General features: G+C 41.1%; 1 protein-coding gene and 1 long non-coding RNA gene across 8 annotated transcripts in view; one reads left to right on the plus strand and one right to left on the minus strand.

Annotated features, from left to right (window-relative positions):
* ropn1l (rhophilin associated tail protein 1-like) overlaps positions 1–12,885 on the plus strand; it is a 68,200-nt gene extending 55,315 nt beyond the window's left edge. For all 7 annotated transcript variants that reach the window (XM_048549437.2, XM_048549393.2, XM_048549401.2 and 4 more), the window contains one exon: positions 12,171–12,885. In XM_048549437.2, the coding sequence (XP_048405394.1) occupies positions 12,171–12,264 (94 nt within the window). In that variant the 3' untranslated portion in view covers positions 12,265–12,885. The remainder of the gene's footprint in view (positions 1–12,170) is intronic.
* On the minus strand, positions 1,567–24,881 carry LOC125461080 (uncharacterized). The gene is made up of 3 exons (XR_007249385.2): positions 24,809–24,881; positions 6,887–7,072; positions 1,567–2,338 (listed from the first exon to the last, which is right to left on the minus strand). It is a non-coding gene; the product is annotated as an uncharacterized LOC125461080 (long non-coding RNA).
* Between the last annotated feature and the right edge of the window lie 105 nt (positions 24,882–24,986).

Consider the following 24,986-nt stretch of genomic DNA (forward strand, 5'->3'; position numbering starts at 1 on the left):
TGGATTGCTTTTAATTATCTTATTTACCATTTCTGCTCCTGTACAGGCCCATTAAAGTCATCGGCAGAACTGTCCTCTAGAAATCACTGAATTTTACAGGAAGTCTGCAAACTAAACCTTAATCTACATAACAGAAAAACAATTACCTACCTCACTATCTTGAATAGGACAGTTGCACTTCACAGTTAGTATCTGTGTGAAGTCAATGGACCTTTTTTTTTAATTTTAGAAGTGAAATGGTGTACTGCTACCAAATTGGTGTGAGATTCAGCTTTGGCTTCAGGGATGACACCAACCAACATATATACTCTCAATGGCAGTTTACATATACATAACAGTGACAGGCAACACACAGCAAATCTTTTAATCATCTTGTCAAGACCACTAGGATCTGACTGCCACATGTTTCGTAATCTATGATTATTTAATAGCCTGTTTAGCCTCCTTCTTAAAATATGATTTAAGTAAACCAGCAGTCAGGCTTTTTTTAAAAACAGGTTAAAAGTTAATTAATTTTCCTTAAATTTCTTCTTGTTATTATTCAGATACGGGATACGGGTGTCACTGGCTAGGCCAGCATTCATTGCCCATTCCTAATTCATCAGAGGGCAGTTAAGAGTCAGCTACAAATTGCTGTGGGTCTGGTGTCACATGTAGGCCAGCCTGGATAAGGATGGCAGGTTTCCTCTGCTCCGGAATATTTATGAACATAATGGGCTTTTATTACAATCAGTAGTGGTTACATGACCATCATTCTTTTCTAATTTTTTCCTGAATTTACATTTCACCATCTGCCATGGTGGGATGTGATCCCATTTCCCCTGAATATTGGTCTGGGATCCTGGATTACTAGTCCAGTGACATTTACCACTTTGCCAACCTCTCCTTGAGCTAAAGTTATGAAAAAGATAAAGTTGTTAACAAAAAAAAAGGTACTGAGATTAAATCAAATACAGATAAGACAAGAGAATACATATGCACAGAAATTTCCTGTAAGTGCCTGTAATAGTCTGTTGGGGCCAGTAGCTTGAGATCCTTCTCACTAAAATCAGGAGATTAATTTGGAAAGCAGATGCAACTGCTGTAACATCTTCCGTAGGTTCGCTGGTATTTTCTTGTACAGGTGGACTCAACTGAGAGAGAAGATTATTTGTTCTTCACTAGTTTTGTGATTTTACACACTGCTTCATGTTCCTTCAACACAACAGACGGTACTTGTCTATTTCTCTTTATCATTCCTCGATCAAACCATTCTCCCCTCCATTATCACCAAGTGTTTTCTTGCTGGGGTTTGGCAACCTGACTGTTTTTATACAGTTCAAAGCTGAACAACAGACACATGCTGAGGAATTAAGAGTGCTGCAAAGCAGTCAGTTGTGCTCAGTCCATTTGAAGTTCTTCCTGTTGTCTGCTGCTCTCTTTGAAGCTTGAATTCTCACGCCTCTATTGTCTGCTTTCAAAGTCTTGATATTTAAACAGTCTTTCCACATCTGTGTGTGTCTTTAACCTACATAGAATGTGCAGCTCTATTATCAGGTGACTTGTGGCAGGCATATTTTTAACTTCTTGTGCCCAGTCAAAGTCAGATTATTTTTACAAAAATCTATACTAGCATTATTCTGTTATTCATGGCCTTCTAAATTTTATTTTTAAAATTTGTTAGGTGGTGGCCAGATATTAAATATTTAAAGTTATTCAAGAAGCAACATGATAAAGTTATTAGCATAAAAACCTCAGAAATTGGCACAAATTCTACATCCCTGTCCTCTACCCATGATGCTAGCAGTGAGTTGCAGAATTTTGACCCAGCAATATTGCATAGGACTCTTGAAGCCGACCCATTAACTTGCAGGCTCTTTGAAAATTTCATCATGGCTGTTTTCACGTTCCCAATCTGGAAATCAGCCATCTATCAGGAGCGTCTCCGTGAAATATAAATTGAGCACAATGTCTTAAGACATTTCAAGTAGATCCAAAGGGTCCTTGGCATTGCGTGCAAGAGGAGATCAAAATGCGCTGCATCAACATCCAGTAAAAGCACCAATTAGCCAGGTTTTGTCTTATATCTACCCTTTCAAGTAGCTATTTATTCATTGTAGAGTCACTGAGAATTGGAAAAATATCTCTACTAAGTAGGGTCATACCTAGCATACAGACAGATTGTTGTGGTTGTTGGAAGTCAGTCATCTCAGCTGCAGGATATCACCACAGGAGTTCCCCAGAGTAGCGGCCTGGGCCCAACCACCTTCAGTTGCTTCCTTAACGACCCTCCTTCCATAAAGTCAGAAGTGGGAATGATCACTGATGATTGCACAGTCTGCAGCAACATTTGTGACTCCTAAGATACAGAAGCAGTCCGTTCAGTAAAACGTGCACAATATTCAGGCTTCAGCCATAATTGGCAGGTAACATAATACTAAACAAGTGCCCCCAGACAGCGACCAAGATATACTGTAACCATCACCCTTGATATTCAATGGCATTACCATCACTGAGTCCCATTCTATCAATCTCTTGGGATTTATCATTAAACAGAAAATCAACTGGACTAGCCATATATATACTGTGAAGTCAGAAGCTAGGAAGTCTGCAGTGAATAACTCACTTTCTGACTCTCCAAAGCCTGTTCTCCTCCATTTACAAGGCACACATCAGGAGTGTGATGGAACGCTCCCCACATGCCTTGATGAATGAAGGTCCAACAACATTTAAAAACTTGATACCATCCACAACAAATTAGCCTGCTTAATTGGCATCACAAACATTCATTCCCTCCACTGCTGACCAACAATAGCTGCAGTGTATGCAACCTGTAACATGCATTGTGGAAATTCATCAAGGTCCCTAAGGCAGCACCTTCCAAACACACAACCGTTTCCATCTAGAGAAACAAGGGAAGCAAGTATATGGGAACGCCACCATCTGCACGTTTCCCTCCAAGACAATCACTAAACTGACTTGGAAATAAATCATTGTTCCTTCGACATCCCTGGGTCAAAATCCTGGAATTTCCTCCATAACAGAATAGTGGGTTTCCCTGCACCAAATAAACTGCAGCAGCTCAAGAAGGCAGCTCACCACCACCTTCTTAATGGCATCTAGGGATGGGTATTATATGTTGTTCTGGCCAGCAATGCCCACATCCTTTGAATAAGCAAAACAAAATACTTTGGGTCATCCTTATATCAATGCATGTCCATTGTTCAGTTGAGCCAGTGTGTTCCCGTGACCTTTCATGCAGTAAAACTGGTTAGAACATTATGCTTTACATAATATTTTTGTTCATTATTCTACTGAAGTAGATTGTTTTCAAGGTTGTTGACCATTTTAAGGCCACAGAATCTAATTGTTGTAGGCAATCAAAATTCACATTCCCGCAGTTAAATTGTTTGGGCTGAGAATTTTGAAATTTTCTTCTCACATTGCTGGAGATTAGAAGAACACAGCATCTTAACATTTTGTTGCATTTGTAATTTCTGCAGTTTGATCTACCAACTTTAATATCAGTACAAAAGCAAAATGCCTTGGATGGTGGCAATTTGAAATAAAATAGAAGTGTTCAAAATTATCAGCAGATTGAGTGATCTGGTCAGATTTGTAACAATTGCACAACCCAATTGACGTGGCAGTTATGTGGGAGATGCGAGCTTGCCACTTGATTGGCATTCCATCCAGTTCCTTTAACATTCAGTCTCTTTGCCACCAACACACAGCACTCTACCATCTACAGGATGAGCTGCAGAAACTCATAAAGGGTCCTTAAACAGCACCTTCCAAAAGTGCAATCTCTTCCACCAGAAGGACAAAGGCAGCAGATACATAAGAGCATCACCACCTGCAAGATTCCCCTCCAAGTCACACACAATCATGACCTGGAATTCCATCTTCATTCCCTCAGAGTTGTTGGGTCAAAGTCCTGGAATTTCCTCCCTAACAGCAGTGTGGGTGTACCTTCATCTTTCACCTCATGGATTGTTTCAGTTCAAGGAGGTTGGCCCAGGGCAGTCACAATGGACAATGCTGAATAAGGGCCTAATAAATGATGCCCACATCCTATGAACACATAAGCAAAAGTTAATCTATAGTTAATCTATCCCTGTATTGGAGTTCGAGCTGAAGGACTTATTGGAAGTTGGAAATAATATTTAGGACTGTGGAACAATTCACTCAGAAATATATTTCTGCTCTTTTATGGAATGGATTAAATTCTATAAACCAGAAGAAAGAACATTGGTGAGAAGATTTACAATCATTCCAAAAGGGAAACACTGAGATTTTAAACACTGATGGATTTAAATGGAAGATTCAGACTTACCTAAAGGCTAACTGTTTGCCAATGTACAGTTACAAGTAATTGGTTTTACAACTTTTAGCTTAGCAAGTGTAATTGTAACATTGCAATATAAGCCATCAATTGATGAGCTGTCTTTCACAAACCACAACAGAACTTTATATAGTGAGCAGTTTTCTTAATTGTTAGTTTTATTAAAGGACAGAATTAATTGAAGGATGGAATCATGAGAAGTCAATTACATTTAGGCCAATAGCTGCTATTTATTGTACTCAATTAGTTCAGCCACAATTCATGAGGCAGCATGCTACATAACAAATTGCCCGCTACCCAGTTTGTTGTTCTCAACTTTGTTTGTGGTAAATCAGTTCAGCCAGCAAAGGTGTTTTTGTTGAGAGGTTTGATTTTCAGAGTTGGTCTTTGTGTGTTTTAAGAACCACTATCTATATGCAAACTTTATCTTCCAGAATACATACCTGTAGTGACAATGTGTGTTTCCAATACCTTATTCATTAATGGTATCCTCAAAATATTCAGATAATTATGTCATTAGAAGATATCTCTAAATACATTTAAAAAGAAACTCAGCAGGACCTAAATCTGAGATAATGGGAACTGCAGATGCTGGAGAACCCAAGATAATAAAGTGTGAAGCTGGATGAGCACAGCAGACCAAGCAGCATTTCAGGAGCACAAAAGCTGACGTTTCGGGCCTAGACCCTTCATCAGAGAGGGGGATGGGGTGAGGGTTCTGGAATAAATAGGGAGAGAGGGGAAGGTGGACTGAAGATGGAGAGAAAAGAAGATAGGTGGAGAGGAGAGTATAGGTGGGGAGGTGGGGAGGGGATAGGTCAGTCCAGGGAAGACGGACAGGTCAAGGAGTTGGGATGAGATTAGTAGGTAGGAGATGGAGGTGCGGCTTGGGGTGGGAGGAAGGGATGGGTGAGAGGAAGAACAGGTTAGGGAGGCAGAGACAGGCTGGATTGGTTTTAGGATGCAGTGGGTGGAGGGGAAGAGCTGGGCTGGTTGTGTGGTACAGTGGAGGGAGGGGACGAACTGGGCTGGTTTTGGGATGCGGTGGGGGAAGGGGAGATTTTGAAGCTGGTGAAGTCCACATTGATACCATTGGGTTGCAGGGTTCCCAAGCGGAATATGAGTTGCTGTTCCTGCAACCTTCGGGTGGCGTCATTGTGGCACTGCAGGAGGCCCATGATGGACATGTCATCTAACGAATGGGAGGGGGAAGTGGAAATGGTTTGCGACTGGGAGGTGCAGTTGTTTATTGCGAACCGAGCGGAGGTGTTCTGCCAAGCGGTCCCCAAGCCTCCGCTTGGTTTCCCCAATGTAGAGGTAGCCACACCGGGTACAATGGATGCAGTATACCACATTGGCAGCTCCTACCTAGCCAAACTATTTGAAATTGAGATTGAACAGGCTAGAATATTTGGTTTGGCCATGGTAAATTGCCCGTAGTATTCAGGGGTGTGTAGATTAGGGGGATGGGTCTGGGTGGGATGCTCTGAGGGTTGGTGTGGACTTGTTAGACCAAGGGGTCTGTTTCCACACTGGAGCGACTCTATCCTAACTGTGTCAAGATATACTTAATATGAAACTGCTCATAATAGCACAAGTTTAAGGGGAGAGATACAAAAGGGTCCAGAGGGGCAATTTTTTTCACACAGGGTGGTGAATGTTCTGGAACAGGTTGCCATAGGTAGTGATGGAGTTGAGTACAATTTCATCATTCAAGAATTGTTTGGACAGGCACATGGATGGTGGGGTATGGAGAAATATGGGCCAATCGCAGGCAAATGGGGCTAGTTTAATTGTGAAAACTGGGTGGCCTGGGCAAGTTGGGCCAAGAGGGCTGTTTCCATACTGTAAACCTCTATAATCTAATAGCATTCTTTAGCACTGTGCTAGTGTAGAGGTGAGGAGCACTGGTGCAAAAGGGCATGGAAATGAAAGAAACAATGAGCTGTGCAAGAAACAGGTACTGGTAGTGAGGTAGAAATCACTGCTCTGAGTGATAAATAATCTATTCATAACTAACATAAGGAAGCTTACCCAACAAATGTTTGAATTATAATGGAGAGGGGATCTCTAAATTGACTCAACTGTTCCTTTAGGATTATCGCCTCTGGTCACAGAATCTTTCCCTACACTCTCACCATTTGCTCATGCCCTCATGCTGACTTTAAAAGATACTCTCCTCCAATTAGATTGGTCTTGACTGTTAATGAAAATGGCCTTTATTAATGAAGACCAAAAGAACTGCGGATGCTGTAAATCAGGAACAAAAACAAAGTTGCTGGAAAAGCTCAGCAGGTCTGGCAGCATCTGTGGAGGAGAAAACAGAGTTAACATTTTGGGTCCGATGACTGAGGAATGTTCTGAGGAAGGGTCACCGGACCCAAAACGTTAACTCTGTTTTCTCCTCCACAGATGCTGCCAGACCTGCTGAGCATTTCCAGCAACTTTGTTTTTGTTCCTTTATTAATGAAGCTCCAATTGTGTTATCACCAATAAATGAAATTGTCCCAAGAAAATGAAAAACTGCAACTTTGCTTAATGCTCCCATGATTTTTAGCTTACTTGCGTTGACGCATAATCACAGAAATTAATCTTCCATTTCTGGAGAGTCCAGGACAGTCATCAAGGGTTGGCCACTCTGTTTTGAATATACCCCAACAAGAAAGAATGCTGTTACCAGATCTGTTCTTGGTAATGAGTCAGACATTGTATGCCTGAATAAGTCAATGGACTGCAGATGCTGGAGATCTGAAGCAGAGAAAAACAAATTATTAGAGAAACTCAGCAGGTCTGACGGCATCTGTGCAAGAAAACAGAATTAGCATTTCAAGACAAGTGATCCTTCTTTAAAACAATTACCTGAATGTAGGAAAACCTTTAACAAATAATGACTGTACCTTAAATTCAGGTTGAAAATAGATAAAGAAAAATTGGATTTCAGGATGAATGCATTTGACTGGGAATGAGCTAATGTCCATGAGAAAGGATACAGCTCAGTCGGGATGAGATTCTACAGTTAGGAAATTACAGTAAAACATTTAGAGACTTATGATGTAATGATAGGGGAAATATAATGCAGAAGAATAGTATAAGATACATTAGTATTAATGAAGAAAAAATATTAGGAAGATAAAAACAAGCTTGTGGTCAATATTAAGTTAAAGGGGGAAGATCGCTTAGTAACAAAGAAATCTTGTACACAACAAAATAAGAAATGCAAAGATATTTACTAAGTATTCCACCGTAGTCTTTGCTAAAAAAAAGCACCAGCAGAGCATCCAAAATTGAAGGAAAAATTCAAAAGGAAATGACCTACAAGGCCTGTGGGATTGAAGATAGGAAATTCACTGGGGTCAAATAGTATATACAGCAAAAAAACCACAAGAGGGTGGAAAGAAGTAAGTTCACGCAATAACCTATAATTTTCTGACAATGTTCGCAAACAGGAATGAGTTAGAGAACTGGATGATGACAACAGTCATTCTCATTCACAGGGCAGTTGAAGGGGGATCTGGTCAAGATCTTCAAAATAAGTCTTTCCAAGGATAAACATAAAAGGTTGTTTTTATTAGTTGGTGACTCAGTAAGAATGAGAGTTCAGCTTGTGATTCTCACACAAAGGAAGAAGTAGGAAGGAAAACATTTTATAGTGTATTATTCAGACACAGTACTTTACCAGAAGTAATTACTGCAACAGGCACTATAGCATCATCTTAAAGACAGTTAAATATTTGAAAAGAAAAAAAATAAAAACTTATGGATAAAGAACAGGGAAATAAGCTTTATTGGTGATTTTTATATTACACATTGTTACAATGATCTGTTCCTTATGCTGATTCTCAAGCAACAAATGACCCACTTTCACTCTAACATCTTTGGAGGAACTCCATTTGTGAAATAAATAAATAACACCCAGGCACATTTAAGCCCAGAATCCATTGACACTATATTGTGGTGGTTTTATCACTTTTGTGGTGTCTGAATGCAGCAAAGTGATACAATTCCTGGAATATTGTATTATTAACAATGATTGGATTTAGTTTTCTGCCAGTGTCGGTAAGATCAAAATGGACAAAGTGCGTTTCGTAGATTTTGTACTACAGAGAGAAAATATTAACACGCCGTAGAATCAAGGAACTGTTTTGCTTTTCCAAAGGCATTAAATGGTACCGTTCTATCGCTATATGTCTAACGTTTATGTCACAATAGACAATACACAATGTGATGTTGTATCCTTCTCCAGTCTTGCCTGCAAATTTCATTATATCCTGTAGTTTTGAACTCTTCAAAAAGCTTGCATTAGTTCATTATCATCTACACAAGCTGCTTAACCTGACACCTCTTTGGCTTTTTCCTTGATTTAACACTGTGTTACTGGAAGAAAAAACAAAACTGAACATTTCTTTAAAACAAGATTTGCGGACGCTAGAAATCAGAAACAAAAACATAAACTGTTAAAAAACTCAGCAGGTCAGGCACTATCTGTGGTGAGAAGGCACAGTTAACATTTCAGGTCCAGTGACCACTCTTCAAAATCTGCTCTCGGCAGATGTTGCTTGACCTGTTGAGTTGTTCCAGCATTTTATGATTTTGTTTCTTAAATCAAGGAATCATGGCTTCCTGTCTACTTTGAACCTTTTCCGGTATATTAATAAGCTTTCCTGTACAATTTTGAAACTTTATCTGAGAGAATTATCTCCATTGGAATATAATTTTGAAGCAGAGATTTTGAAATCTATGATGTATCTGCTAAACATAATGGTACTAAACTTGTCATAATGAATTTTTGCAAAATCCATTTGAATGTTATCGCAGTAACTCATTGGGTTCGTACACACTTATACATCTTAGTGAATGAAAACACAGTCACCTTTATGTGCACTATTGTTGCTCCTTACAGCAAAGCATGTGTAATTGAGTACAGCATGAGAATTTACTATAGTGGCATGGAGAAATACTAGGTATCAGATAAACATAATTTCTTCTAGCAGATAAATGACAAACAACAATTCCAGAAACATTACCATTTTATTTTGTCTCCATTCTCATACTCATGTTCTTTCTATTTTGGCGTACATTTCAAATTATCCACAGAAATCATATATCTATTCTTATGATAGTCCTAGAAGTTGGTTCACAACACCACCAACACCTGTTTATGCAGCAGCTTTAACATTTTAGAATATCACAAAGTATTTCACAAGAGTATTATAGAACAAAATATCAGAGAGAGCCATGTGAAGATGTTAGGCCGGAGGACCAAGACCTAATAAGTCTTAAAGGAAGAAAGCTATGCAGAGAGTCAGAGAAATGTAGGGAGTGTTGTTCAAGATCTTAGAGGCTAGAAAGCTGAAGACCCAGCCATAAAGGTGGGGCAATTAAAATTGGAAATGCAAATGAGACCAGAATTAAAGGAGTGTACGTATTTTAAAGGTTTATGAAGTTTGAAGAGGTTACAGAAATAGAAACATTTGAGGCCTGGAAAGGATTTGAAAATCAGGATGAGAATTTTAAAATTGAGTATTTCTTGACTGGGGAACTATGGCAGTTCACAATGACCAGGCTTGGGCTAGCAGTCTTGCCTTAAGATTCTTGCAGCTGTCAAGCTACAGAAGCTCGGTGGGTATACCTTTTCACCTCAATGGCATAGATGATTTAAGTTTCACAGGTAGATCCCAGAAGATAAGGGGCCATTGCAAGAAGTGTTCGGCAGAACAATGGAGTCAGGTGGATCACAGCTGCAACTATATAGCCTACCTACAGCATCAGCCAATTTGATGCTCACACAACTGACTGACCAGTCAGGTTTTCACTCAACCACGCAAGTTCTGATCTCGTTAATTGCTGTGTTCACTGACCTACATAAGCTCATGGTGCACAACATCTTTTAGTATTTTCATCATTGTGTACAAGTGTCGCTTTATGTCTATAACATTCTCCAGTCCTATAAACCCACCTGTGTTCTTCTAATGCAAGTCTCACTAAGCATGCTTCACCAATTTTCATTCAACATGACCACAAAGGGATTGTTATTGAATTAAGATGCCAAATGACTGGGGACATTTCTATGTGCTAATTCTCTTGTGGCTGTCAAAATGCTTTAATCTTAAGATGCCAAATGACTGGGGACATTTCTATGTGCTAATTCTCTTGTGGCTGTCAAAATGCTTTAATCTTAAGGCAATCCTCTATGCAGGTATGCTCTAAGATAAAGAGGAAATGAGGTGTTCTTTACAAAAGGTGGAGGCACAGTGGAAGGGAGTTGACCTAGGAATCTGCAACATGAACAGTGGATCCCACAAGATCTCATGGCATCTGATCAAATATGGGCAAGGAAATCAGCTGATTACCTGTCGCAACCCAACTCTCGCTTAGCTGACAATCTCCCTCATCAGCTCTACACTCCCCAACAACTTCTGATCCACACCCGATACCCTTCCCTGCAACCACAAGAGCTGCATTGCCTGCCCCTACACCTCCCCCCTCACCTCCGCCTACGGCCGCAAACAATCCTTCCAGATCGGGCTCAGATTCACCTGCACTTCATCCACCTGATCTATTGTATCCATTGGTCCAGATGTGGTCTCTTCTATATCGGGGAGACCAAACACAGACTCGGCGACCGGTTTGTGGAGCATCTGCACTCTGCATGCACCTACCAACCCGACCTTCCAGTTCCCATCCATTTTAATTCACCCTCTACTCCTCTGACATCATGTCCATTCTTGGTCTCCTCTGCTGTCAGAATGAGGCCAAATGTAAACTGGAGAAACAACATCTGATATTTCACCATGGGAGCTTACAGCCCAATGGCCTCATTATTGACTTCTCCAGCTTCAAAATCCCTCCACCCCAAGCCTTATCCCATGTCCAGCCCTCCCCCTTCTCTTCACCTCCCTGACCTGATTTAACCTGTCCGCGTTCCTACTCGCCTATCCGCTCCATCCTTCCAACTGACCAATCGCAACAACCTCCCACCTACACCCACCTGTCATCATTCCGCCTAGCCTTATCCCAGTCCCACCCCCTCCCTCTATTTACTTCTGGGCTTCTCCTTGCTCCCCAATCCTGACAAAGGGTTTTGGCCCAAAATGCTGACATACCTGCTCCTCGGATGCTGCCTACCTGCTGTGTTTTTCCAGCTTCAAATCTATGGACAATCTGTGCAGTTGAAAATACTTGTCAGCAATGTGTTCATCCAAATGAACATCACCTAAGTGCCTGAGCCACACTGTAATGACATCTGCTACCCACATAGACAGAATCAAGCAGTCTGCAGCATTACTGTTTGTGTTAACCTAACTACCATGAATAGCCACTCTTCTCTGTGGCACTAGACAACCATGCAACATTAGAAAGAAACTGTCTGGACATATTTGAAAAAAAAGTGTTACCAGTATCTCTCCCCTACCCCACAACGATTGTTTAGGAATTTTTACATGAGGTTAAGAGCTTCTTGGTCCAATGATTCCTATTGATGATAACGTATATTGTATGTCCTTTCTGTCCTTTTGTTCCACCTATTCCAATACTGCCCTCTTCACTAAGTAAGGTGCTAGCATTAGCAATCCCCCCCTTAACAAGGACATAGCCTTGCAATTGTGTTTTTGTAATAACAAAGCATAGAAAAATATATCATTTATTTATCTTCTAAGCAAGAGACGTTTAGAACTATTTTTAACTTGATAACTCCCTACAGAAAATTACAGCATGTAACATGGCAAGTGACGGAATGCAATAAAGTTGTAGTTTAGATTGTGAGAACTGATTTGATTATTTTTTCAAATTGTATAGGAGAATTCAGTAAATTGATTAATAATCACTTGATCCTTCTACTTTGTTTTAGGAAAAAGCAAGGTGGATTGATACAACCTAGAAACTTCAAAAACCTTAATAAAAAACAACGTGGAGCAAGTGAAGTCCAGCGTAACCAAACATAATCTTTCTGTTCCTGCAAGAATTTACCTTTCTAAAAAAATCTTCATCTTCCACACTGATCATTTTAGTGGTTAATAAAGTTGTGTTGTTCCAAAGGTGTGTAGTTTGGTTTTGCTTTCTGTACATTTTGCTGCTTTTTCTGTGGTGACTGTAAAAATCAATCCATTTGTTTTAAAGAAATTGAGGACATCCTGAGGAGCCATTATGTGCAAATGAACGCAAATATGACATTAGAAATAGAGGAGCTCTTTTACCACCTGGACAATAACTATGAATCATCAAAATAAAGTAATTACTGATAAGTGCAATGAAGAATTTAGAAGAAACTCTATTGCATTCACAAAATGCCTGGAATATGAAAGTTGCTGTCTTATGAAAAGACACTAATAGTTGAAATGAATATCATAAATGGGTTTAAGAAAAAAGCTGTATGTAAATGAAGAAAGAGGGGAACAGAAAGAGAAGGTGTAGAGCGTAAATACCAATTTTGTCCAGTTAAGCCCAATGCCCTGTTTGTCTGCTGCAAATTCAATGTTATTATTTTCTCAGATTATGTGACACTGACTGGTAATTTGTTTTCAACCTCACAAACTGCTTCTTAAATGTAATGATGTAAAGTGCAATAATTAAAATATTATCTTCAACCTGCTTTTTCAATTTATTTTTTTGTAACCAGAGGAGAATGGGTAACTGTATATGCAGTTAACAATGCATATTGTCGAAGTAGTAAAATAGAATTTGCTCAGAACTTCTCATACATTCTTAAGTTTTATTAAATATACTTCATTTATTCAAGTACATGGTGACAGGAATTGTGATTACTCTTGGGATGATACTCATTTCTATTCTTATGTGGCAATTAAATATTTTATAGCTGCATGATCTCGCCTTCAGGTAAATATTAAGAACATTGAATCTCGAATATTTTCCATGAGTTTCTCCAAAGCAGGTTGAAAGCAGAATTTTCCAGGTAAACTGTAGTGAGTCAGTTTATTGGCTACACTGCTTGTATAGTCTTACAGGAGAAATCATCTCAAACTGCCCAAATAAAGGGTTTCCATTTTACCATTATTTTTGTTTCTAAGTTTTTTTATTGTAAAAATATACCTTATCATAATATCATCTATAAGAACAAAGAACAAAGAAAATTACAGCACAGGAACAGGCCCTTCGGCCCTCCAAGCCTGCGCCAATCAAGATCCTCTGTCTAATCTGTCATCTATTTTCTAAGGGTCTGTGTCCATTTGCTCCCTGCCCATCCATGTACCTGTCCAAATATATCTTAAAAGATGCTAACATGTCTGCGTCTACCACCTCCACTGACAACACATTCCAGGCACCAACCACCCTCTGCGTAAAGAACTTTCCACGCATATCTCCCTTAAACTTTCTCCTCTCACTTTGAACTCATGGCCCCTAGTAATTGAGTCCCCCACTCTGGGAAAAAACTTCTTGCTATCCACCCTGTCTATACCCCTCATGATTTTGTAGACCTCAATCAGGTCCCCCCTCAATCTCCGTCTTTCTAATGAAAATAATCCTAATTTACTCAACCTCTCCTCATAGCTAGCACCCTCTATACTAGGCAGCATCCTCTGCACCGTCTCCAAAGCGTCCACATCCTTTTGGTAATGTGGCGACCAGAACGGTACACAGTACTCTAAATGTGGCCGAACCAAGGTCTTATACAACTGTAACATGACCGGCCAACTCTTGTACTCAATACCCCATCCAATGAAGGAAAGCAAGCTGTATGCCTTCTTGACCACCCTATTGACCTGCATTGCCACCTTCAGGGAACAATGGACCTGAACACCCAGATCTCTCTGTTCATCAATTTTCCCCAGGACTTTTCCATTTACTGTGTAGTTTGCCCTTGAATTAGATCTTCCAAAATGCATTACCTCACATTTGCCCAGATTGAACTCCATCTGCCATTTATTTGCCCATTTACAGATTATACAAATTTTCTAAATCATATCTATTTAGTCTTTGAAGAGAAAAAATACATTGGAAATTTGACATTTCTCAGAGGTTCTCTGCAGTTGTAAAAACCAAAGCTATTTCCTACTTCTGTAGGGAACTGTTTATGTTCATGTGGAAGCACCTAGTCAGGTTGACAACTGAACAAACCCTTGTTATACTTTGGCAGAAACACCAGAGACAGTGGTCTTTCCTCACTATGCCTTAGCAGCAGCTGCCCCAAGCTTTGGTGCGTCCCTCCGCACATAGTGCTGGACCTTGAAAGTGCCTGCCTACAACACTCGGGCAAGCTCATCTCTTTACAGTAGAAGACCAACAGGTTTTGGGCAGACCAAAGAGTTCATGAGTTGATGGTCCTTCAGGTGCATTTGATGTTGTACTGGGAACAGCCTGTAGAGCACAGAGTCCTGTGTCACGGAGCTGCACAGAACAAACCTCAGCAAAAACCATCTCACTCCTGACTTTCTTTGCAAAGGCACATTTCAGAAGGAGATGTGTGACAGTCTCTTCACCAGCACAGACGCTTCGAGGGCAGGGTGTTGTGGTGCACAGAGAGGGGATGTGCCACATGAAGGTTCTGATGGGTAGTGCCATTCTTACTGCTAGCCAAGCCCTGACTTGGTGCTTGTTTGGAAGGTTCTGGTGTTCAGGCATTGTGCCTAATGACTTTGATAGCCTGTTCAGGAGACCACGTGACAGGATCCACCTCCTTTTCCCAGAGGGTCTTGAGGATGCCACATGCTGACCACTTGCTGATGGACTTGTGGTCAAAGGTGTTTTCCTTTGCAAATTTTTCTATGAAGGACAAGCAATACAGAACTTTTTTTTTATTATTGCAAAGATATATTTAATTCGTAAAAAATCTTTATACACATACACATTGCTGAAGTAGTTGTGTATAGGCTTTGCACATGAAAAACATTGGAATTTGGCTTTCCCTGCAGCCCCCAAAAATCCAAGGCATTTCTTATGCATGCTGAACAATACTTAAATACATTTGAGGCACCAGGATGGTCTGATAACTGGATGGACCCCCCACCGCGCTTTGGTAGAAAGTCCTTAAATGGTGGTCTCTCCCCTCTGTGCCTTGGTGGTAGCTGCCACAAGCTTCAGTGTGTTCCTCAGAATGTGGTCCTGGATCTTGGAATGTACCAGTCTGCAATGGTCAAGGTCAACTCTTTGCACTGGAAGACCATCAAGTGTCATTCACCGAGTTTGTGGTCTTCCAGACTCAGACAATATTTTTCTTGGTGTGCAGCCTGGGGAACAGCTTGTAGAGCGCAGAGTCCTGTATTATAGAGCTGCCTGAATCAAACCCTGACGAAAACATCTGCTTCTATCACCATACCTTCTTTGCAAAGGCACATTTCGGAAGAAGATGGGTGATAGTCTCTTCACCAGCACAGACACTTCGAGGGCAATGGGCAGTAGTGCACAGAGACTGGGTGTACATGGAGGATCTGTTGGGCAATGCTGTACTTCATACAGAAAGTTTGAAAATGTGAACCAGGATCTTTGCTGAATGCCTATTGTTGGTTGGCAACCTCCCTCAAACCCGAGGAACAACATCATGCATTTTAGTCAGTGTGTGTACCTTCATTGGAGGTGACAGTCCCTGACTGGTGTGTACAAGTTTTCAAACCTCTTGGATTTCTTGTGAATGTAGCTTCTGATATACTCCTAACCTGGAATTACATTGCTTGTGAAGATGTCACTGTTATCGCCTCCAGATTAATTCCAAGTCTGCATTTTCTACTTCGAATTTGATCCTGATGTAATGTATTATTGTGCATTAAACAATGTTCCATTTATGCTAATTACTGCAGAATAGATTGACTGTACAAAAAAAATCAAGCAGCCAAATTCTGCATATGCAAAGCATATTAAACAAGGATGGTATGTACCATTCTGAACGTGGTTTAATATTTCCTATACAAGGCTTGGTAAAGCTTAGTCATAACTTGTCTGTATATTCTGTCATAAATATGAACCACCTGTAATAACACAGCCAACAAAAAATATGGAGCCACACTGTGATAATGGGCAGAATCTTCTGAGACAGTAAATTGGAAGTTAATTAATCTATTCTGTGCATCTTAATCACTGTGTCTTGTCTTTTTAACCACACTCTAGCAGTTATCATGGATTCTTTTTTTAACCTAACTTAGTGATAATTAATTTTGCTGAAAGATCTCATCTCCAGCATTTTCAAAACATTTGTCCAGTCCACTTTACTTTTCAAGGGCTTTGGTCTCATGGTCTTACACTGTATACTGGCTTTAACTATTCTTTATCTCAGGTGCAGGCCTACTTAGTGGAATTACTTTTCCTGATTCATTAATTAAAGTTAGTTTAAAGAGACTGGAGACTTTTGTGAAGTATAAACACCGGCATCATCCAATCAAGTCAAACGGCCTGTTTTAGTGCTGTAAATTCCACATACATGCACATTACTGACAGACACTCTACTATATGATATTGTGATAGCTGATATGATATCCCTAATTAGAGTTACCACAATTGGCGTATTGTTTGTTCCTATAATTTAGCAATTCAGACCTGCATTTATTTTTCTTTCAAAAATTATAATCTTTTGCCACATTTATTTCCCAAACTGCAAAATTTCTTACATAATATTACCTTCTAACTATGTTCCGAGGATGGCAATGTTCAGTAATTGTCTTTAAGCTTTTAATTCTCAAGTGGCTGCTCAGCTGTCAATCAGCCCCAACTGATCACTGCGTAGATCTCAGGCTTGCATGCACGCTATCCCTGACTTGAGGCGTACTATTTGTTTGATTCAGTCAGTTCCTGTTGTAATGATATCTCCTCAATCTGGAAGCAATTGTGCTGTAATTTTCTCCTCTTGTTTAACTTCAAGAACCACCCAATCTCTCTGAACTAGTACATCAAATGCTGAAACAAAAACAGAAATTGCTCAGCAGGTCTGACAGCTAACTGCTGGAAGCAAGTAGAGTTAATGTTTTGAGTCCAGTGTGACTCGTCATCGAGTATTGAGTTCTCCTAAATTCCAATATATGGCACTTTTCTGCAATGTAGTTTTACTGTCTGTCATCATTCAAGGGTGAAGCAGGACCATTCGTAAGGTGTAATCAAAGAGGGTTTTGGGCTTTCAAAAATGGACGTGAAGTCATTTTACATGTCTCATAACATTTTTACAGGGTGTCATTTTGCTGGCAGAATAGGGCTGAGGATCAGCTAAGTCAATAGCTTGTTCAAATGAAATAAATATTTAAAGGAGCTTCTATGTTAAATACCAAGGATTTGAGTCAAGATCCACCCCAACACGCACCTTGCAATATAACATGGGCACATGGCTTTTCTTAATGGTGGACTTGCTTCAGTATAATCCTTAAAACAAAGGAATTAGTGTTGCAGTTGCATGTGGGCTGTTGCTAGTTTGTTTTTGACAGCGAACATTTATTCCATGTTTACAATTAATAAAATGCAAGTTACAAAATACAGCAATGAAGAACTCAGCTAACAAGTTCTTCATGGTGTCCATCCAGCACACCAGCAGTTCAACTAAATCCATATATAATGCTCTGCTCCTATATCATTTTAACCACATTTTCTTCAACACCTTATTCTTAAAAGTTGACAGTCTATACTTGATTCACTGACTCTGATAGTACTTTCCTCGGCCTTGCAACCCTCTGTAAAAACAAAAATTTCCTCTCCCTGTCCTGAATCTTTCATTGAACATCTATGCCCCTCAATCATTGGACACAGGCTGTTTTTATTAGCTATTATTTAAAAATTGTAATTGTTTTTATCAAATAAAATTTCTTGTTCTAAATGTATAAAAGTACTACTTTAAATCTGTAGTCCTCATATTGGCCAACAACAGCCTGTATTTACATAGTGTCTTCAGCATATTCAAACGTCCTAACATTCTTGACAGGAACTATTCTGAAATAAAATTTGACTAAACCAAAGAATAACACCATTATCTACATGTCACCAAATACTTGATCAAAGAAGACCGTTTTAACGAGTATTTTAAAGACAAACAGAAATTCAGAGACAGTGACATTTAACGGACTGAGATGCATGATGGTATAGCTCCCAAGCTAAGTGCAAGAATCACCAGTGTACTGCTAAGCAGTAGTTCAGTGAATTCAGGTTGTACGTTTAATATTATGTATACCCTTTTCTTCCTTGTACACTTTACAAAGCCATTCACCTTGGAAGGTAAGAATTTTCTGTAATTCTTCAGTTACTTTGATTTTAAAAAGTTGCAACTAAAATGTTATTAAGCTGATAATTGCTTCAGCGAGGAACATTATGCATCATAAGTTGCCTAAGGAGGACCCTTTCATGTATGGAAAGTTGACCGCATAAGCAGAATACTTGCTTCAGTCATATCTAAAGAGCTATAAATATAGATGACTATACTGAATAAACTAAAGGACAAGTCTGTTTACCCCCTCCCCCCCGCTGCGGAGTTATTAATTAGACTATGCCATCTGTTAAATTCTGACTTGTATAAAGCTAAAATGATAAGGCTTAGTCTTCCCATGGTTCTGAAGGTAATAAATGGTATTGAGGATTTAATGGTGCACGGGATATCACAGATAACTCATACAAAGAAGCCAGTCCACAGTTCACTTAACCACGAATCAAGTATGTGATACCATGCCCACCCTGGGAAGCACTTCAATATCTTTTGCTATGGAGAGAAGAAATCAATTCAACAAGACAAAGAGGTTTTGCTGGCTGGCAAGATTTCCTAAAATCCAGATTTTTCTAAGTAGAATACAAACAGAAAATGCTGGAAATAGTCAGCCAGTCCACCAAATTCTTTTGAGAGAGAGAAACCGGGTTAATATTTCAGGCAAGGTTGTCAGACTGTAGCTACTCAGCTACTCAAACAGGAGTGTAGAAAGGGTTGGGTGGTGTGGTTGCAGGGGGGAGGAAAGAATAAAACGTCTAGGAGAGTCGTGTAAGGAAGGGGAGAGATGAAGCAATAAATGAAAAAAAAAATGCTGCAGGGTGAAAGGGGCAAGAAAAAGAACAAAATCTATTCAGAGCAGTTGTAAATGAAAAAGTAGAGTCATCCCTAACTGCTGTCCAACATCAAAAGAAAACACTTCTGGATGAACTCCAAATGTCATTTTTTATGCAAACCTGACAAGAAAACATGCCACTCCATTAAGCTGATATTGTATGTTAATGATGGGGACCAAATGATATACTGACTTGAGAGTGCTAAAAATATCAACAAAAGCCTGTTGCAAAAACAGAATGATTGTACCTGTTGCTGATGACTCCATCTAGAAGCATTCTCTGATCAGGTCAGTAAAATATCATGAGATCAGGAGAGACTTCCCTGAAAAACAGCTTGTCACATTGCTGCAAGTCCTATATTACCCCTGTGACTACATTTCAATATATAATTCATCAGTTTGAAGTGGAGTATTGGGACTGCTTAAGGTTATAAAAGATGCTTTTTGCTTTCCGTTGAGTGCACCATAAAGAAATATCATAATAAGTAGTAGCATCTATATGGAGAGCAAAAGCAGAATTAATGCTTCTAGTCCAGTGGCCCTTCTTCAGAAGGGCTCAGAATGGACTTGAAATGTCAACTCTGCTTTGTCTCCACAGATGCTGCTAAACGTGTTGAGTTTCTCCAGCAACTTCTGCTTTTGTTTCAGATTTCCAGTTTCCACAGTTCTTTGTTTTGTTTTTTACTAAAAATGTCTATTATTTGGAAAAGTCAGACAAGATGTTCTATACCCAAAATCATCTCCCATTGTTGCGAGCTGCACAGTTGTATTTGGGAGAGACCATTCAACATGAAGATGAGAAGCCCCATGGGATGCTGACTAAAAGGAATACAGTGACATGGAGAAAATTAATGAATAGTCTGAGAGATCACTGCTGCATTCTGTGATAGAAACTGATCGCTTTAATTGCCACAATCTATCATTGAATGATTATATTATTTTAATGAAACTATTATGCACTCCTTGTGAATGAAAATGACTGCAGAAATGAACAGCTAATATTCTGACCCATCACTTATTACTTTTCCAGAGCCATCCAGACAAAGAATTGAAATTTCTTGAGGTCTCTGCTAACCCATTGCAGTCATGGGTTAGGCTAGGTTTCAAATGCCAGGTAACGTACCCAATGCGAGCAGCCAAAGATTCCATGCAGTCTAACAGTAGTCAGATTGAGTGGAATTTACTAGGGAGACCTTTAACTCCCACAGCTGTTCATTGCCAAAATGAGGTGAGATGAGGGAGCAGTTATTAAGTTCACCTTTTGCAGAATTTATTGCATCAGTCCAAATGGGATTTACTTCTCACGCAGCCAGATTCCATCCCAAATTTCTCTGACCAGCCCTCCTGTTGCACTCACCCCCCCAACCCTGTTTTCCAATCTCATGCTTCCTACAGTCACTCCACTGAGGAGGGGTGAACTTTATTCACAAAGCAGACATGATAATCAGATAACTCTGTCCGATCGACAACAATATTCAAAACTGAGCTGTTAAACTCAATTAAGTCTATTGTTGCCAAAAGGTGCAGTCTGTGTGACTGGTGGGGCAACAGCTACATCCACAGTCTTCAGCATAGACATTAACAGGCCACAGGGTCTCAAGGACACAGACTTTTAAATGTCTTTCTTAAAATGCTGATGACCAATAATCTGAATTGGAGTAGAGGGTGTCTGTATTATAAAGACTAAACAAATCTTGCTGGCTAATACTTTCTCCACGCCTTTAGACCTGTCTTCATTTCAACTCAAATGTAGACTCTGATTTGATTTGATTTGATTATTGTCACATGTACCTAGGTACAGTTAAAAGTTTTGTTCTGTGTGCCGTTCGGGCAGATCGTACCATGCAAACATCATAGGTGATTGAACAGACCGAGAAATACAAAACTATGCCTGCAAAGAGGAAGCACAGAAAGCAAGATTGATATTTGAGAGCTCCATTCAGAAGTCTAATAATGGTGGGCAAGAAGCTGTTCTTGAACTTGTTGGTACGTGTGTTTAAGCTTGTGTGTCTTCTGCGTGATTGAAGAGGTTGGAAGAAATAATAACCGGGGTGGGAGGGGTCTTTGATGATGTTGGCTGACTGTCCAAGGCAGTGAGAAGTGTAGATGGAATCAATGGATCGTGGGTGGACTTGTGTGATGGCTCTCCCACATAAATGGGTCAGTGGTAACAACTTCAAAGCACAATGCTCACTGTCCTAGTTCTCTGTTTGTGGGTTCTCTGGATTTAGGGGCACACACAATGTGTGAAGAAGCTCATTTCTGAAGAAGGCTCCCAACCCAAAGCTTTCCAGCTCCTTTGATGCTGCCTGGCCTGTTGTGTTCCTCCAGCTCCGAACCTTGTTATCTCAGACTCCGGCATCAGCAGTTCCTACTATCTCTAACCAAACAATTCCCTTTCTGTGTGAGAATTTGGAACAGATTTGCAAAGAAAAACTTATCTAAAAATAATGATTTTCAACCACCCTGTGCAGACACGTTATGCCACACCTCCAAAATAGGTGGAACATGAGCCAAGATATAGGACCAGAGAGCGTCTTCAATTCCACCAGCTCAAATGTGTCCTTAAAGCATTAGTGGTGCCTCAAATATATGTAAATACAGTCCTGCATAAATATGGAGTGCCTTGGGGTTTTTTGCAAGAAATTCCAAATTCCAATGTTTGTTAGTTCTTCGTGTGCAAATACCGTACAGAACTATGTATATAAAGTTTGTATCAGTGATAATGGGAACTGCAGATGCTGGAGAATCCAAGATAATAAAATGTGAGGCTGGATGAACACAGCAGGCCCAGCAGCATCTCAGGAGCACAAAAGCTGACGTTTCGGGCCTAGACCCTTCATCAGAGAGGGGGATGGGGTGAGGATTCTGGAATAAATAGGGAGAGAGGGGGAGGCGGACCGAAGATGGAGAAAAAAGAAGATAGGTGGAGAGGAGAGTTTAGGTGGGGAGGTAGGGAGGGGATAGGTCAGTCCAGGGAAGACGGACAAGTCAAGGAGGTGGGATGAGGTTGGTAGGTAGGAGATGGAGGTGCGGCTTGGGGTGGGAGGAAGGGATGGGTGAGAGGAAGAACAGGTTGGGGAGGCAGATACAGGTTGGACTGGTTTTGGGATGCAGTGGGTGGAGGGGAAGAGCTGGGCTGGTTGTGTGGTGCAGTGGGGGGAGGGGACGAACTGGGCTAGTTTTGGGATGCGGTGGGGGAAGGGGAGACACCTCCTCCCACCCACCCTCCTGCAATACACCTCCTCCCACCCACCCTCCTGCAAAAATTCCATCCCCTATTCCCAATTCCTCCGCCTCCGCTGCATCTGCTCCCACGATGAGGCATTCCACTCCCACACATCCCAGATGTCCAAGTTCTTCAAGGACCGCAACTTTCCCCCCAAAGTGGTTGAGAACGCCCTTGACCGTGTCTCCCGCATTTCCCGCAACACATCCCTCACACCCCGCCCCCGCCACAACCGCCCAAAGAGGATCCCCCTCGTTCTCACACACCACCCCACCAACCTCTGGATACAACGCATCATCCTCCAACACTTCCGCCTTCTACAATCCGACCCCACCACCCAAGACATTTTTCCATCCCCACCCTTGTCTGCTTTCCAGAGAGACCACTCACTCCGTGACTCCCCTGTTCGCTCCACACTGCCCTCCAACCCCACCACACCCGGCACCTTCCCCTGCAACCGCAGGAAATGCTACACTTGCCCCCACACCTCCTCCCTCACCCCCATCCCAGGCCCCAAGATGACTTTCCATATTAAGCAGAGGTTCACCTGCACATCTGCCAATGTGGTATACTGCATCCATTGTACCCAGTGTGGCTTCCTCTACATTGGGGAAACCAAGCGGAGGCTTGGGGACCGCTTTGCAGAACACCTCCGCTCGGTTCGCCATAAACAACTGCACCTCCCAGTCGCAAACCATTTCCACTCCCCCTCCCATCCTTTAGATGACATGTCCATCATGGGCCTCCTGCAGTGCCACAAAGATGCCACCCGAAGGTTACAGGAACAGCAACTCATATTCCACTTGGGAACCCTGCAGCCCAATGGTATCAATGTGGACTTCACCAGCTCCAAAATCTCCCCTTCCCCCACCGCATCCCAAAACCAGCCCAGTTCGTCCGCTCCCCCCACTGCATCACACAACCAGCCCAGCTCTTCCCCTTAACCCACTGCATCCCAGTACCAGCCCCAGCCTGTCTCTGCCTCCCTAACCTGTTCTTCCTCTCACCCATCCCTTCCTTCCACCCCAAGCCGCACCTCCATCTCCTACCTACCAACCTCATCCCACCTCCTTGACCTGGCGTCTTCCCCGGACTGGCTTATCCGTTCCCCACCTCCCCACCTAAACTCTCCTCTCCACCTATCTTCTTTTCTCTGCATCTTCGGTCCGCCTCCCCCTCCCTATTTATTCCAGAACCCTCACCCCATCCCCCTCTCTGATGAAGGGTCTAGGCCTGAAACGTCAGCTTTTGTGCTCCTGAGATGCTGCTGGGCCTGCTGTGTTCATCCAGCCTCACACTGTATTATCCTGTATATAAAGTTTGTTTTATAAGGTATATTTTTGCAATATAGAAAAATTAGCCTGGCTTCTGAAATACTTGTTCGTTAACATTGCCACCACTCCACTAAAATTATGCAAGCTTTAATCTAGTGACTTAGACCACTGGGTTACCTGTTCAAAAGTTATCATGTGTCTTATTTGGGACAAATATAATTGTTTCCAATACGGAGGAAATAATCGCGGAAATGGTGTACGTTTTCGCTCAGACGCACGTGAAGGATTAAAGAGAGATATTGTAATATGATTTTAGAAAAGTACTGGCTTGTCAATTGATTACTGAAAACATTCTTCCCATTTGTGACTTTTCATGAATATATACAGCGACCACATGGTTGCGATTTGCTCTAAGAAGTCTTAAGATATGCATCACAGTTGAACACACGTGCTTCACTCAAGATAGCATGACTCCGTGCAGCAGTAAACCGTTAACGTCACATTCAGTGCAAATAACTGAAACGCGTTCGTTATGTCGACTGTCTGAATGGAAAAAAATAAACCAATTCGATCGCGAATTTATTGAGAGTTGCTTTTTCCCGACAATAACTTTATTGCAAAATTTGCAACCAACTGGGAATGCACCGTCAATTAAAATGTCAGTTTAATTCATTCCAAGGCTGCCGGAAAAAAAGAGAAAAACTTCTGTACTTAAAGAGGAAAGTAATTTCAGTGCATCCGATTACCCATCTGTTCGATGCAGCGGCTTGCAAAGCCTGTCAATGACAGACTGAGGTCAAGTGCAGACAATCTCAATATTGCCTCTAACTTGTGCACACTGCGACTGCTACCCAGTAAGAAAGGAATCCAAAACAACAATATAATATGTCCTTTTAAAAAAACCAGTCAACTAAACATTTACTGGAAACGTGCGGTAAATAACCTTGGTGGAAACTCGAGTCTGGAAACCTAGCGGAATTCCCCAAATCCAGCCAGACCAAAATATCTGTGTAAATGTGTTTCCACTTACAGTGGGGACTTCGCAGATCCCTCCTCAGCCACGGCATCTTGGCACAGGGGTCTGGGTGTGGGGGAGGGGGGGGTGGGAGGAGCTGACCTTCAGGTCTGTGAAGGAGGGAGGGTGGAAACGCTGTTTTCTTCCCCCTCCCACAGTGAAGATGAGTCAGCTAGCTCCCTGAAGACAGCTG

The sequence above is a fragment of the Stegostoma tigrinum genome, chromosome 2, assembly GCF_030684315.1.
Source record: "Stegostoma tigrinum isolate sSteTig4 chromosome 2, sSteTig4.hap1, whole genome shotgun sequence".
NCBI classification, from domain to species: domain Eukaryota; kingdom Metazoa; phylum Chordata; class Chondrichthyes; order Orectolobiformes; family Stegostomatidae; genus Stegostoma; species Stegostoma tigrinum.